We start from the raw sequence: 15,798 nt of genomic DNA, 5'->3' as shown, positions 1-15,798 counted from the left end.
TTTTTAATGCTTTGCTGGTGATTTTAAGGACATAGGCATCGAATTTATCACTGCTGGAGAAGAGAATCCCCAAGTTGTTAACTTGGTCACACCTTTTGACGATCACAGAGTTAATAGTGTACTCTGTATTTATTAGTTGTGGAGATTTGCAGGATGAGAAAGATTACTTTGCACTTCGAGGGGTTAGCAGACAAGCCGTTCAGAGATAGCCATAGAAAGAATTTATTGAGGTCACATCGAAGCTTTTGAGAATCAGTTATCTCCTTCACTGCTGAGTAGATCTTAAGGTCATCTGCACAGAGAGCAGCTTGAACATTGGAGGTGCAGATGAAAGAAGGTAGATCATTTATGAAAACAATGAAAAGTAGAGGACCTGGGGGGGGGAGCCTTGAGGTACTCCAACTGAAGTATATTAAAGAAAGCCCTCATCTGCAGTGATGCAGGAAGTGTAAATGTTCCAAGTTCACTTGATTGATGATAATGCTCAAGGAGCAATGTGTAATATAGCTCCATAGCTATGAGAGCAAAGGGTCGCGGATACCATATAGCTTAAGTTTTTCCAGTTGTTGTTCATGTGGGACTTTATCAAATGCCTTAGTGTAGATTGCATAAACTTGAAGGTAGTTATCAAGAACTTTAGAGGTGTACTGCCAAAAAGGAAGCAAATTTGTGACACTTGCCACTGCAGAAACCATGTTGATTCTGATCAATGAAAGCCTGAAGAATGTCTGTTGGCAGAGTTGGCTGAATACTTCATAGTATTGACTGTCACATGATTGCTTATTCTTGTTCCTATAGAATTCCTTGGATTAAATTTTATGCATTAATTCGCTATTATACCAGTATGGGTAGGTAGAGCATGCTGTCAGATGGGATTGAGGAACAATGTCGGATATAACTGAGTGGACACAGTTGATCACGTTATTGGTAAGCACATCGATATCATCAACAGCATGAAAGAGCTGCTTATCTATATTGCTGAAAGCCAGGTTGAGCAGCCAGTCAGCCATTCTGAAATCAAACTGTGGAGAACGGGAGCTGCATTGGAAGTTATGAGAAGTCACAGTGATTGCTGAATGATCCGAGTGGAATGTAGGATTGTCTTTGCAAACTTCTGTATGAGTAGAGGAGAATATTAGGTCAAGATAGACATTTTCTCTGGTTGGAAAACTGCAAACTTGTTCAAGACCATAACTGTGAATATATTAGAGTCCTTATCTGCAGTGATGCAGATAAATAGGCAACAGAAATCTTTGGCAAAAGATGCTAAGAAAAACAGCAAGGATTTCTTTACTTATATAAACTCTAAAAGGAAGGGGATGAATATGATTGGTCCACTTGACATCGATGGTTCGACTGTTGATGATCCTGCTCAGATAGCAAACAAACTGAATGAGTATTTTGCATCTACATTCACACGTGAGGAATTATTACAGTTTGAAAATGGAAGAAGGTTATCAAATTGTAGCAGTGTGCTTAATGATTTTGTAATAACTGAGAGCAAAGTGGAGGAGAAATTGTTGAAGTTAAACATAAGAAAGGCACCTGGGGTGGATGGGATCTATCCAATTATATTAAAGGAGGCGGCAAAGCAACTAAGCAAACCCTTAGCCATAATTATGAGAGCATCCTTGGATTCAGGGGAGGTTCCCACGGACTGGAGATGTGCAAATGTATCCCCAATTCACAAAGGAGGTTCGAAGGGTGACACGAGTAATTACAGACCAGTTAATTTAACTTCTGTTCCAGGTAAAATAATGGAGTCACTGGTTAAAGATGCATTGCAGGATCATCTAGACAAGACTGCAGCAATAATTCAGACACAGCATGGGTTTGTTAAGGGAAAGTCTTGTCTGACAAATTTGATTGGTTATTATGATGTGGTCACAAAGGAACTGAATGCAAAAAATAATTTTGATATCATATACTTGGATTTCAGGAAAGCTTTTCACACTGTTGCGCATGGAAGACTACTGTACAAATTGGAGCAGAATGGTATTAAGGGTAAGTTGCTACAATGGATAAAAGGATGGTTAAGTGGGAGAAGACAGAGGGTGGTAATCAATGGGTGCTGCTCTTCGTGGACTAATGTTATTAGTGGAGTCCCACAGGGTTCGGTGTTGGGTCCACTGTTGTTTTGTATATTTATCAATGATATTGATGAAGGTATATCAGGCTTAATGTCGAAGTTTGCAGATGACACGAAGGTTGGCAGGGTTGTTAATGACAGTAATGGCAGTGTGCTACTGCAACAGGATCTAGATAATTTGGGCAGATGGGCTAAGAAGTGGCAACTGAAGTTTAACCTTGACAAATGCAAAGTACTGCATATGGGTAGAAGTAACCCCAGAGAAACGTACCAACTGTGTGGTACTACACTTAAGGTGGTAGAAAATGAAAAAGACCTGGGAGTAATTGTGCAGTCAGATATGAAGTTTTCTGAGCAATGTAGACAGGCTGCTAGGGCAGGTCATGGGGTTTTGTCAATGATATATAGGAATTTTGCTAGCAGGGAAAAGGAGGTGATTGTCCCTCTGTATAAGGCAATGGTCAGGCCACGCCTTGAGTACTGCGTACAGGTCTGGAGGCCTCATTTTAGGAAGGATGTAGATTTGCTTGAGCGTGTACAGAGAAGAGCAACACGATTGGTGAGGAGAATGAAGGGATCCTCTTACCAAGAGAGGCTTAAGTTCTGCAAATTGCAGTGGCTGGAGACTAGGCACCTGCGCGGTGATCTGATTGAGGTCTATAAGGCCTTGAATGGGTTGAGCACGCTGAATTCTGATGGGATCCTCCCACTTGTTCAGAATACGAACCTAGGGGACATAAGTTCAAATTAAGAAAGGATAGATGTAGAATAGATGTGCGGAAATTTGCCTTTAGCCAGCGGGTGGTTAATTGCTGGAACAAACTTCCATCTGTCGTTGTGGAAGTTGATAGGTTAAATAAATTTAAGGAGGAACTGGACAGGCATTTGGAGGGTATGGTGTGATTTTTTTTTTTTTTTTTTTTGGCTGATGCTGCATAAGCTCCTACACTTGCTTTCTTGCATCAATTGCCACTACTACTACTACTACTACTAGAAGGGAGTATAAATAGGCAATGCAAAACAGAAGGAGCACAGGTTTTGAAAACAAGTGGAGAAATACAATCAGGACCTTTCTCAGACAAGAAACAAGTTTTCTGCTCGTATCCTGTTCAAAATATAGTGCAGTAGTGTACGAACGCCTTAGCATTGGGGCAGGTGCCAAGGGTGCCAGTATCAGAAGGGCGCCACTGACAGCTTACATCAGCTCCATGCCAAGCTATTTCAATATCCGAGGCTAGCTGATGAAATGGTGTCCCTAAATGATGCTCCATCAGGATTAGAGCATGGGTGTGAAAATTAACTTTCGGCAAATAGCATATTTTCAGAGGGTGATTCAAGCCTGCATGCATCCTTAAATCTGTATGTAAAATTTCCTTTGTTCTACAGAAACTATTTTATATGTAATTACCAGAAGGAATTCAAAAAATTCACTATACAGAAGTTCGTTAAACAAAGGTCTAACTGTATTTATTATTATTTATTATGATGTTACCAATTATCAAAAAAATGCATGTAGCCACAAATTTGCCAAGGGTGCCAAAAACCTAGCTATGCCTCTGATCTGGTGGACCGATTAATAATTGCTTTACATTTGTTGCAAGTTTTGGTATAGGCAGAAAATGAACCTGGACATTTGGATGCAAGCTAATGGATGGTGATATGTTACATACTTATCTTGAATAGTCTGAACATATAATGCAATGGTACTGCATATGGGTAGCATTAATCTCAGAATAACTTATCAATTGTGTGGTACTATGCCCAGGGTTTTGGTTTTACTGGTGCAACAGCAACCTAGGCTATAAAGTGCCAACCATGACACTCAGGGTAGTGGAAAATGAAAAAGACCTGGGGGTAATTGTGCAGTCTCTGAGCAGCACACACAAAACTGCAGAACAGTTCAGGAGATTTTGTCGATGACATTCAGGAATTTTGCTAGCAGGTATAAAAAAGCGATTATCCTCTGTACAAGGTCTTTATTAGGCTGCATCATGAGTAATTGTATACAGGTTTGTAGGGCTTATTTTAGGAAGGATGTAAATTTGTTGGAACAGGTGCTGAGAAGGGCAACCAGACGGGGATGGGAACGAAGGAGTGCTCTTACCAAGAAAGGCTTCAGTTCTGCAAATAGCAACATCTGCAGACTAGGCACTTGCAAGGTGATCTGATTGAAGCCTTGAATGGTTTAAGCATGCTCAATGCTGATGGGATTCTTCCTCTAGCTCAGAAAAATCACCTGAGAGGGCATAAATTCAAATTGAGGAAAGACAGATGTAGGATAGACGTGCGGAAATTTGCCTTTAGCCAGCGGGTGGTTGAAGTGAAAGTGTTTTTTTTTTTTTTTTTTGGCTGATGCTGCATAAGCTTGCTTTCTTGCATCAAATGCCTCTACTAATGCTAATCTTAGTGTGTCTCTGCTACTGAGGCTTTGGGGAGCATCAAGCTTCAAACTCACAAACATATATTCATGTGTTACAAGAAAATAACGCTGGTTAAACAACAGATAGATTTGAAGCACTTTTCTTGCCTCATCATATAAGTGGTGCTTCAAATTGATAAAATCGTGTCGACACGTGATTTTGCGACACAGAAATGACATGTCACAAAATCGTCATTTCTGGTTTTTTGATCAAATCGGCAGACCGGAAATGGTCGTTTCTGTCATTGACACCTCTAATTGACAATCAACCTCTTGGAATTCACTACTCTGTTATGATTTTGTGACACATTATTTTCGTGTTTCAAAATCGTTGTTTCCGGTTTTTCGATTTGATTCAGTTTAAAATTTAGTAGGTGCCCCAAAGATGTTTTCACATCAAAAAACCCTCCTTACTTCACTCGACTGTCCCATCCCAGAATTTGTCTAGTACTATCTCGAATTTATTCACACTACCTACTTCCAGGGTGAAGGGGAAATTTGATCCAATGATCAATCACCTGCTGGCTGAAGTCAAACTTCCACACATCTATCCTACAACCATCCTTCAATTTTAATTTATGTCTCCTCATGTGTGTAGACTCTGCAAGAGGAAGAATGCCATCAGCATTGAGCTTGCTCAATCCATTCAAGGCTTCAATCAGATCACCTTGCAAGTGCCTAGTCTGCAGATGTTGCTATTTGCAGAACTGAAGCCTTTCTTGGTAAGAGCACTCCTTCGTTCCCATCCCCGTCTGGTTGCCCTTCTCAGCACCTGTTCCAACAAATTTACATCCTTCCTAAAATAAGCCCTACAAACCTGTATACAATTACTCATGATGCAGCCTAATAAAGACTGCATCATGAGTAATTACAGTGTCTGGAGACTAGGCACGTCGCTGGTGCCTAGTCTCCAGACACTGTAATTTGCAAAACTTAAGCCTTTCTTCGTAAGAGCACCCCATTGTTCCATTCACTAATCTTGTTGCCCTTCTCTGTACTCATTCCAGCAGCTCTACATCCTTCTTGAAATGAGGCCTCCAGACCTGTATACAGTACTCTAGGTGTGGCCTCACCATTGCCTTATACAATGGAATAATCACCTCCTTATCCCTGCTGGAAAAATTCCTGTATATCATTGACAATACTCCATGAGCTACTCTTGCAGCCCATCTGCACTGCTCAGAGAACTTCATATCTGCCTGCACAACCACCCCCAAGTCCCTTTCATTCTCTACCACTGTCAGTGTAGTACCACAGAGTTGATACGTTGCTCTGGGGTTGCTGTTTCCCATGTGTAGTACTTTACATTTGTCAATGTTAAACTTCATTTGCCACCTCTCAGCCCATCTGCTCAACCTTTCCAGATCCTGTTGCAGCAGCATAGTGTCAGTAGTGTCCTTGACAACCCTGCCAACCTTTGTATCGTCTGCAAACTTGGACATTAAGCTTGATATACCATCATCAATATCATTTATAAATACAGAAAACAATAATGGACCCAACACTGAGCCCTGAGGGACTCCACTAATAACATTAGTCCACGATGAGCAGTGTCCATTGATTACCACACTCTGTCTTCTCCCCCTCAACCACCCCTTTATCCATAGCAGCAATTTGCCTCCAATGTCACACTGCTCCAATTTGTGTAGCAGTCTTCCATGTGCAACAGTATCAAAAGCCTTTTTAAGATCCAAGTATATAATATCAAAGTTATTCCCTGCATCCAGTTCTTTTGTGACTGCATCATAGTATCCAATCAAGTTGGTCAGGCAAGACTTCCCCTTAACAAAACCATGCTGTGTCCGAGCTATAACAGAAGTCTTGTCTAGATGATCCTGCAGTGCTTCTTTAACCAGTGCCTCCATTAATTTTCTGGGAACAGAAGTTAAACTCACAGGTCTATAATTACTTGTGTCAGCCTTTGATCCTCCTTTGTGAATTGGGGTCACATTTGCACATCTCAAAGTCTATGGGAACCTCCCCTGAGTCCAAGGAAGCTCTCATAATTATGGCTAAGGGTTTGCTTACTTCCTTTGCTGCCTCCTTTAATATAACTGGATAGATCCCATCCACCCCGGGTGCCTTTCTTGTGTTTATCTTCAACAGTTTCTCCTCCACTTTACTCCCAGTTATTTCAAGATTCTGTAGCTTACTGCTAGAGTTGAATACACCTCTGGCATTCCCCTTGCTGAATAACTCCTCATGTGTGAATGTCGATGTAAAATATTCATTTAGTTTGTTAGCTACCTGAGCAGGATCATCAACAGTTGACCAATCAATATCAAGTGGACCAATCTGATTCAACCCCTTCCTTCTAGAGTTTACATAAGTAAAGAACTCTTTGCTGTTTTTCTTTGCATCCCTTGCCAAGGATTTCTCATAATCTGCCTTCGCCTGCCTAACCTCCTTTGTAACTTGGTTGCATATCAACTTGTATCTATCATAGGCTTCTGTGTCGTGTTAATTTGTATGTATCCCATGCATTTTTCTTCTCTGCCATATGCCTCATTAGTTCATCTGACATCCATTTAGGCCTAAACCTTGAACAATATTTCTTAGTTGGTATGTAAAGCCTAGTAGCTTCCAAGATAAGTTCTTTGAATGCTTCCCATTTTGAATTTGCTGTTGGTAACATCATCAGTTGGTCCCACTGTACAGAATTTAAATACTGTCTCAGTCCATTGTAGTCGCCTTTACGGAAGCAGTAATCCTTCCCTTTACCCCTAATGGTAGTTACCTCTTTGAGTAAATCCCACTTCAGCACACTGTGATCACTGCCACCTAGTGGTTCATTTATCTGCAGCTACTTAATGCATGAAGAATCACTGCTGATTATCAAATCAAGAGTATTACTCCCTCTAGTTGCCTCCCGAACATGCTGATGTAGAAAACAATCATCCAATAAATTCACAAAAGCCCTGCTAGTGTGTGAGTAACCAGCCCCCAAATTGCAGTCAATATCTGGGAAATTAAAATCTCCCATTATAAGACTCTCTGATTTACTGGCCCACTATTTCCCTGTACAGTTCCTTATTATACTCATCAGAGTCATTAGGCCTATAGCACACTCCTACTCTCAATTTTGATCTCCCAATGCTTATGTCACACCAAACTGACTCAACACTGCACTGTCCAGCGATGTCGACTGGCTTCACTTCCTTGGTTTTTATGTGTTTCTTAACTAATAGGATAACCCTCCCCCCTTCCTATCCTGTCTATCCTTTCTGTAGACGTTGTACTCCCCAAATTGCAGTTCTGCATCCCTTATATCTGTGTGACACCACGTCTCTGATATCCCAACAATATCTGCCTTCGATGTTTTGAGCACTACCTCAAATTCATCAAATTTATTTATTAAACTCCTAGCATTGGTGTACACGCAAGTATACCTGCACCTGTTTCTATTCTTAGCTACCCTAACACAACCCATGTGTTTACTTGTACCGCAATGGCTCCCAGCAGTCTCTGAAATACCATGCATCTTGTTTTTCAGGCTTCTGCTCATTCTAATAGAAGCAGTTCAAGAATCTCTTTCACCTCTGCCAGTGGCTACTGTCAATCTATTGGTCTTTGTCTTCCCCCAAGCTAGCAGTTTTCCGACCCACCTAACACTGCCTCGATAGCATCAGCAAATATTCTTGCACCCTTTCTATTTAAGTGTATCCCATCCCTGTAGAAGCAATCTCTCCTGTTAACAAGTACAGTCCAGGCTGAAAAAAATTCTACCCCTTGAGCCTTGCACAATCTTTCCAGGGCCGAATTGATCGACAAGGCTCTCATCATATACTCCCTCCTATCGTGTCTGGGCAGAATTGCAGACACTTTCAAATTCAACCCTAATTCTCGGCTTTTGTTCAACAGTGACCTGTTGAACAAAAGCCGGTCTCCTACTCTTAATATTATTAGTGCCAACGTGTACAACTATATCACCTTTTGTGCCCTTAAAAGATGATATTCGCTCTACAACGATTTTATCAATTTGAAGCACCACTTATATGATGAGGCAAGAAAAGTGCTTCAAATCTATCTGTTGTTTAACCAGCATTATTTTCTTGCAACACATGAATATATGTTTGTGAGTTTGAAGCTTGATGCTCCCCAAAGCCTCACTAGCAGAGACACACTAAGATGTCAACCACTGCGGTGGCATCTTCTTTGTTCTCACCCAAAGAATTTTTGGGAGCATTAATTAGCCACAGGAAAATGTGCACGTGTGGACTACCATGATGTTGAAATTCTATACGCTTGATAAAGTTGATCACTTAAAATTGACTGAATGGGCTATCACGTTTCAACTGAAATATGTTCATAACTACATCCGCTATCTTTTTGAAGTAAACTGAGTGTACAGGAATCATATGTAGTAACAGGTAGGCCCACCTTTCGCCCAGATAAAGGCAGTCACGTGGCGAGACATCGAGTCCATTAGTTCACGAAAGAGCTCTACAGGTATTTCCATTCATGCTTGCTGCACTGCTGTCCATAATTCTGTCTCATTCCTGGGCGAAGGATCCAAAGCTTGAAGAGACCTTTCCACTGCATCCCAAAGATGCTCCACAAGGTTCATGTCCGATGAAGCCATTCCATGGTGGTAAAATCTGCTGAATGTTCTTCGAACCATGTTCTAGTCACCACAGCTCTGTGGGAGGTGCATTGTCCTGCTGAAAGAGTCCATTGCCCTGTGGGTGCACAATGACCAAGAAGGGATGCAGATGGTCTGCAAGGATGGACATGTAACCTGGACTGTTCAGAGAGGCATCTAGACATACCAAAAGTCCCAACGTGTGCCAGTTGAATACACCCTAGACCATTACCGACCATTCACCCGCCCAAACAGTTCCTTGGTGACATAATGGGTGCATAACTTCTTGCAGTTTCCACCAGATACACACCCTCCCACATGCTCGAAATAACTGGAAATGGGACTCACTGGACTCACTTGGATGATTGGAGACCAGTCTCCAACCATCCAAGGTCCAGTGCCGATATCCTTTCACCCAGTTGAGGCGTAATATCCTGTGTCGTGATGTTAGCAATGGGAATCTGGTGGGTCAGTGACTACCATAACCTATTGTGGCTAATGATTGCCTGATGGTCTTGGAGGAGATGTTTCTGGCACATTCTTCATTGAGTCAGCAGTGATTTGTGCCAGTCGCTCTCCGGTTGGCTGAAACAATGCGAAACAGATGTCGATACCTGGTTTCACGTTCATCCACCACCTTTCTCTGCCCAGAGTGCTGTTCACGATGAAATGTTATTCTAGAAATGGCGTATTTCCAATATGCTCATGTTACTGTCAAACAGGGAGAGTGCAATTTCTGTACCACCTCTGCGATAGAGTGACCCCATGCATCGAGCAACCACTATCATCCCTCTTTCAAAGTTGGTTAACTCATGACATTTATCCATACTGCGATGTACAGTGATGTAGTGTACCTATATAACTGCTGAGTGGTGGGTTCATACACTAGCGAGAGGTGGTGACAGTGTTGCAATGCCCAGAAACCAGGTATCCCATGAATTCTGTCCTTTCAGTATATATCGCACAAAACAGCATCTTTGTTCACTAGTGTTGCCTTCTGCATGAAGTTCAACATTGCTCGCATTGTCCTAGCTAATATCGCCCCCTTATTCTGTAGCTTGTACAATAGCCAAAGAAAGCACAGCCAACCAATTTCATTGGCAATCAGAGCCAAGAACATTGTAGACTTACCAAGCTGTCTAATCATGGCAAATAGATCGCGCTTAGTGAGCCCAGTAATAGGTTGATTTTTGGAATCGTACTTAGGAAGAAGAAATTATTTTTGATAAATCTGTTAATGTATTCAAAATTACTATTTTGATACATCTATTAATGTATTCTTTGGACTGAACTTGCTAATAGGTCGATAAAGGGGATGATATGGAGTAACAGCGTATTGGTCATATCATCTGAGAGCTCGCTTGTTGCCATCATGAATGGAATCACACAAATTCTCTCTAAACGTTCTGTACAAGATAAATGCTGGGAAAGGACAGTTCCTTTGCATGCTCATCAAATAGTAAGCTCTGCAGTACGTTACTTTCCTCTGGGCCGATTCTAAGATATTTATTGTCACTCCACGACATTTGCCGTTGGGCGATGAGACTTTCCTTGATTGAAACTGATTGAAGCCAAATTAATTTCCATGTGACTGCCATCAAAGAAACTGATCCATTGTGACTTGATACAATTGATAGGAGGCATTCCAACCAAATATTGAAGCCATTCTTTAACCAATCACTTTCTTACTGACCCAATAAAATAGCTGAACTTGGTAATTTCTTGCATTTTATATGCACAAATAAGGTACCTGCCTTATTTTCATGAACGTTAAACAAGGAGAAATAGGCCTCTTTCACTAAATCCAACTTCAGCAAATGTGATGGAATTTCTGGGTAAACAAAGCCATTCGACTTAGACAGTGCTGGAATGGCATTGTTCTTAAGTGATCCTCTGCAGCTATGACACACAAGGATTCCCTCAACGTCAGCACTGGGAAATGCAGTGCGTATTAATGGTGCATCTTTAGCAACTGGTTTCTTTGTGTTGTCTTCGAACCATAGACGATCGCAAATGTAGCATACAGAACAGAAATCATTTTTCATAAATCTCCTTTCAAACTCTCAATGCACGTTCTTATGTAAATAGTAGTCGGTGTAAGGAAAAGAAGGTTGATCACTGACAAAACCCCATGAGCTATCCTGGCAGCCTGTCCGCAATGCTCAGGGACTGCACAATTACCGCCAAGGTCTTTTTCATTTTCCATTACCTTGAGTATAGTACCACACAGTTGGAATGTTACTCTGCAATTTCTGCTACACATATACAGTACTTTGCATATGTTAATGTTAAATTAATTGCCATTTCTCAGCCGATCGGCCTAATTTTTCTAGATCTTATTGCAGCAGCATACTTTCATTAACTACCCTGCTAACCTTTATCAATCTTAAAACATTAATCCTGATATACCTTCATGAATATCATTAATAAATACAGAAAACAACAATGGACACAGCATCAAACGCTGGGAGACCACTAATAATATTAGTTCAGGAAGACCAGTGTCTACTGATAAGCACTCTCTGACTTCTACCACTCAACCATCCCTTTATCTATAGCAGTAATTTTCCTTTAATGCCACAATGCTTCAATTTGTATAACAGTCTTATGTGCAACAGTATCAAATGCTTTCCTGAAATCCAAGTGCACTATATCAAAATTATTTTATTGCATCCAGTTCCTTTGCAATTGCATCAATAGTATCCAATCAAATTGGTCAGAATTTCCCCTTAACAAAACCCATGCTGTGACCAAAGTATAACTGCATTCCTGTGTAAGTGGTCCTGCATTACTTCTTTAACTGGTTACTTCATTATTTTCTCTGGAACAGAAGCTAACAAGTCTGTAACTACTCATGTCACCCTTTGATCCCCCTTACTGAATTGGGGATACGTTCGCACATCTCCAGTCCACAAGAACTCCCCCTGCATCTAAGGTTTGTTTGTGGGGTTTACGGTGCAAGGGCAACACACGCCTAACTATGGTAATTGAATCCAAGGATGCTCTCATAATTATGGCTAAGGGTTTGCTTACCTTCTTTCTGCCTCCCTTAATATAATTGGATGGATCCTCAGGTGCCTTTCTTATGTTTAACTTCAATTTCTCTTCTGCTTTCCTCTAGGTTATTACAAAATCATTTAGCTCCCTGTTAAGAGTTTGATAAACTACTGGCATCCACTCCCCCAAAGAATTCCTTACGTGGATGGGATGCAAACTACCTGTTCAGTTTGTCAGCAACTTGAGCAGGATCACAAAAAGTTGAACCATCGATGTCATATGGACCAATGCGATTCAACATCTTCCTTCTAGTGTTTACCTAAGTAAAGAAGTCTTTGCTAAAGATTTCTCATAATTTCTGATTTGATTTCAGACTAGTTTATATCTACCACAGGTTTCTGTACCACTATATAATTTATATGCATCTCATGCACTTTTCTTCTCTGCCACAAGTCTGACGAGTTAATCTTACATCCATTTAGGTGTAAGCCTTGAACAGCATTTCTTAGTCAAAAAGGTATGAAAAGCCTAGTAGCGTCTATGATTATTATATTGAATGCTTCCCATTTAGAATTTGCTGATAGTAACATCGTCAGTTGGTCCTAAAGTATAGAATATAAAAACTTTGAGTTTTCATAAAGGAGTAGTCACCTTTACAAAAGCAAAGCCCTTCCCTTTACCTTTGATGGTAGTTACTTCTCTAAGTAAATTAAAGAGGATATACTGTAATAACACTTAATAGCAATGCATAAACTATATGAATAATATGTATACATTACAGAAAATGTATGCAAGGATATAATATAGATGCAGTGTATTGCATTTATACTATGTATTTGTAATTGTAAGTATATGTAAGAAAAAAATATGGAACAGTTTGGAAATGATGGTACTGGTTCCTGGATGGATTGTGAAGGATATTGAACACCTTGAAAGTAAAGCTGTAACTGCTGAATAATTCAATAATAAATCACATTTTACACTGACTTTTATTCATAATTTCACATATTTAGAGTGCTATAACAGAGATTTTTGAATTTAAATTTAATTTTGTATCTTGAAAGCAAGTTTGCAACTTTTCACCTAAGGAATAACTTTTGAAACATCCAAAGTTTAACTATATGCATTTCTTCATGCAAACTGCTATGAATTTTAAGTTACATGAAAAATTTAATCGGCAGAATATCTGTCATTAAACTAATATTTCTGTGGTGTACAATATGGTTTGCTTCATTTCAGGGGCTCACATCTGGTGAGTATGGGCTTGGCAAACCCAGGGTCCTGAGCTGGATATCATCATTCTTCTTTCTTGCTTTCATGGTGATTCCCTTCTCTCTCTCTCTCAGGGTAACCTGGCATTTTTTTTTGGCTGGTGCAGCATAAGCCTAAGGCTTCCTTGCACCTTATGGCTAATAATAATAATATCACACAATAGTTGATTTAGTGCATGAAGAGTCTACATACACTTCCAGATACGAACTCTATTCCAGTGTGTCTAAGTTGGAGAAGCAAAGATATTCTAGAAGTATTATTAATAATACTAATGATCTTTAATAATCCTCAGCTGAGCACACTAGATCAAATGGGAGAACATTTATTTTTCTTTTTTTTTTTTTTTATATAAAATAATAAAAAAAAATTAAAATTTTATAAACTCAACATAACTCAAGACATATGTTGAGTTTACATGGCCTTTAGCTTTAGTTTAGCCACCCCGAGCCACAAAAATTTCTTTATTCTTTGTTACCCTTTTAATATTTCAGCTAATTTGAATTGTAAAAATGTTTTTTTTTTTTTTTTACCACAGCACCTACTAAAAGTAATAGAAAATGAGTCAAACAAGTTATTGTACATTATATAGAAAAATATCACCAAGATTTTCTTCCATATAACATTTAGGCAGACCATCAGCGTCAATCTAATATACAAGAACATGTGTAGATAACTTTTATAAATTCAAGACAGACAGACAGGACTAGTGTTCATAAATGTGGTCTAGAACTTGAAAACTTACCTGATATGGTTGCGATGTTTAATATCTGGCAAGCTACTCTTTTCCCAATCTTTTTTGTGAACAATTTTTATACCATCAAGTATTTTCTTTCTCATTCCAAATTTGGCAATGCCAACCTGGTAAAAAGATAAAATTAAAATTGCTAAAAAAAAAATGGTGATTAGTTTTCATTTACAGTAGTAAATATTCTAGCAGCATAGTTAATTTCATTTTTAGTAGAATAACATTGTATAAGTATTTGTGCCAAGAGGACTAATGTTATGATCCATCAGTATTACCTTCCAAAAGGTATCTGGACACATCAGTTTCACACTGACATTACCATCACTCACTTCAATAGTGCTCCATTAGCTGCTTCCAACCCCCCCACCACCACCACCGATGGACTTTCCATGAATGAACAACAGATTACAGCACGTGTACTTTTCTCCATTCCTTCTGTAGAATCTAAACCCAAGCTAACCCTTGATATCAGTCAGGGTAGAAAACTCCTGCTGACCCTGTATCCCAGGGTGGGATGTTGCTAACCCAGTCCCTGGACTGAGTAGGATTCCATGGTTTAAATCTACTCAAATGCCAATGGCAACTATGCCCAGCACCCTGGCTGTGTGTCTTTTCCCCACCTCCCCGAGGTTTCTCCCTTCCTTCTCCTTTTGTCTGGTGGAGCAAATGCTCCAATATCAACTAGGGGATGCCTTCATCTACATGACCTTTATTATTATTATTATTATTATTATTATTATTATTAGCTATATGGTGCAAGAAAGCCTGAAGCTTATGCTACACTAGCCAAAAAAAAAAAAAAAATTGAGTTACCCAGAAAGAGAGAGAGAGAAAAAAGTAGAAGGGAATGACCAAAAAAGAGAACAATGATGATATCCAGCTCAGGACCCTGGGTGTGCCAAGCCCATACTCACCAGATGTGAGCCCCTGGTATTCTCACTTCCCTCCCTTGTGTACACCCAGTATTCCCACTTTTTTTTTTAAAGCTTGGTCTCCATCCGGGAAGCTCAGGTAACCCAAGCAAAGAATAATGGGCAGCCTGGCTTACCTCCTCCTAACAGCATGTATTGGCAACATGGGGTCCCACCAGGGACGCTGCAGCCAAAAGCCAGAACCCAACATAATATTTTATATATACAACACACTTTTTCTACCTTTTACAGAGTACTGCATTTCTTCACAAGAGCACTTATGGCACAGATGTGCAAAACCACTGGAGGCACCCTCTCCCAAAACACTATGCAGAAAAGTGACCAGATTTACTAATAATGGGCATGCTGGTCTGATCCTCACATAACATTCCAGTTAACACAAGGTGTTGCACAGGGCTCATGAGGACTGCACCAGCCATTCCAACTTTTGTCCATTCGCATCCTATGAACCATTCTCAAACAGTATTGGCAGTATAGCATGGGATGTTATCCTGCAGAAACAAATGGGTTTTTACCAAAGGACTGCCACGGCATGAGGAGCATGAAATTATCTAAAATTTCAAAGCATCAGCATTTGTGGTTCCTTGCACAACTACCAAAAGTCCTATGCCATACCATGAGAAATAGTCCCACCATAACTCCCACCACCTCCTCCAAACTTCACTGCTGACAAATGCATTCCAGCAGCAGCAGCAATCTGTAAGCCCATACCCATCATCTGATCAGAATAATGCAGTAAGACTTATTATTCCAGCAAAATGA

General features: G+C 40.1%; 1 protein-coding gene across 1 annotated transcript in view; it reads right to left on the bottom strand.

Moving 5' to 3' along the window:
- The window catches only part of LOC150076178 (ankyrin repeat, SAM and basic leucine zipper domain-containing protein 1-like), a 137,411-nt gene that overhangs the window by 19,381 nt on the left and 102,232 nt on the right, over positions 1-15,798 (bottom strand). Inside the window, exon 9 of the mRNA XM_090387459.1 lies at positions 14,102-14,217. Coding sequence (XP_090243585.1) covers positions 14,102-14,217 — 116 coding nt within the window. The remainder of the gene's footprint in view (positions 1-14,101; positions 14,218-15,798) is intronic.

Source organism: Mastigoproctus giganteus, chromosome 13, assembly GCF_048544385.1.
Source record: "Mastigoproctus giganteus isolate SK-2022 chromosome 13, ASM4854438v1, whole genome shotgun sequence".
Lineage (NCBI taxonomy): Eukaryota > Metazoa > Arthropoda > Arachnida > Uropygi > Thelyphonidae > Mastigoproctus > Mastigoproctus giganteus.
The sequence above is the reverse complement of the archived record's forward strand: the minus strand, read 5'-3'. Positions and strand labels throughout refer to the sequence as shown.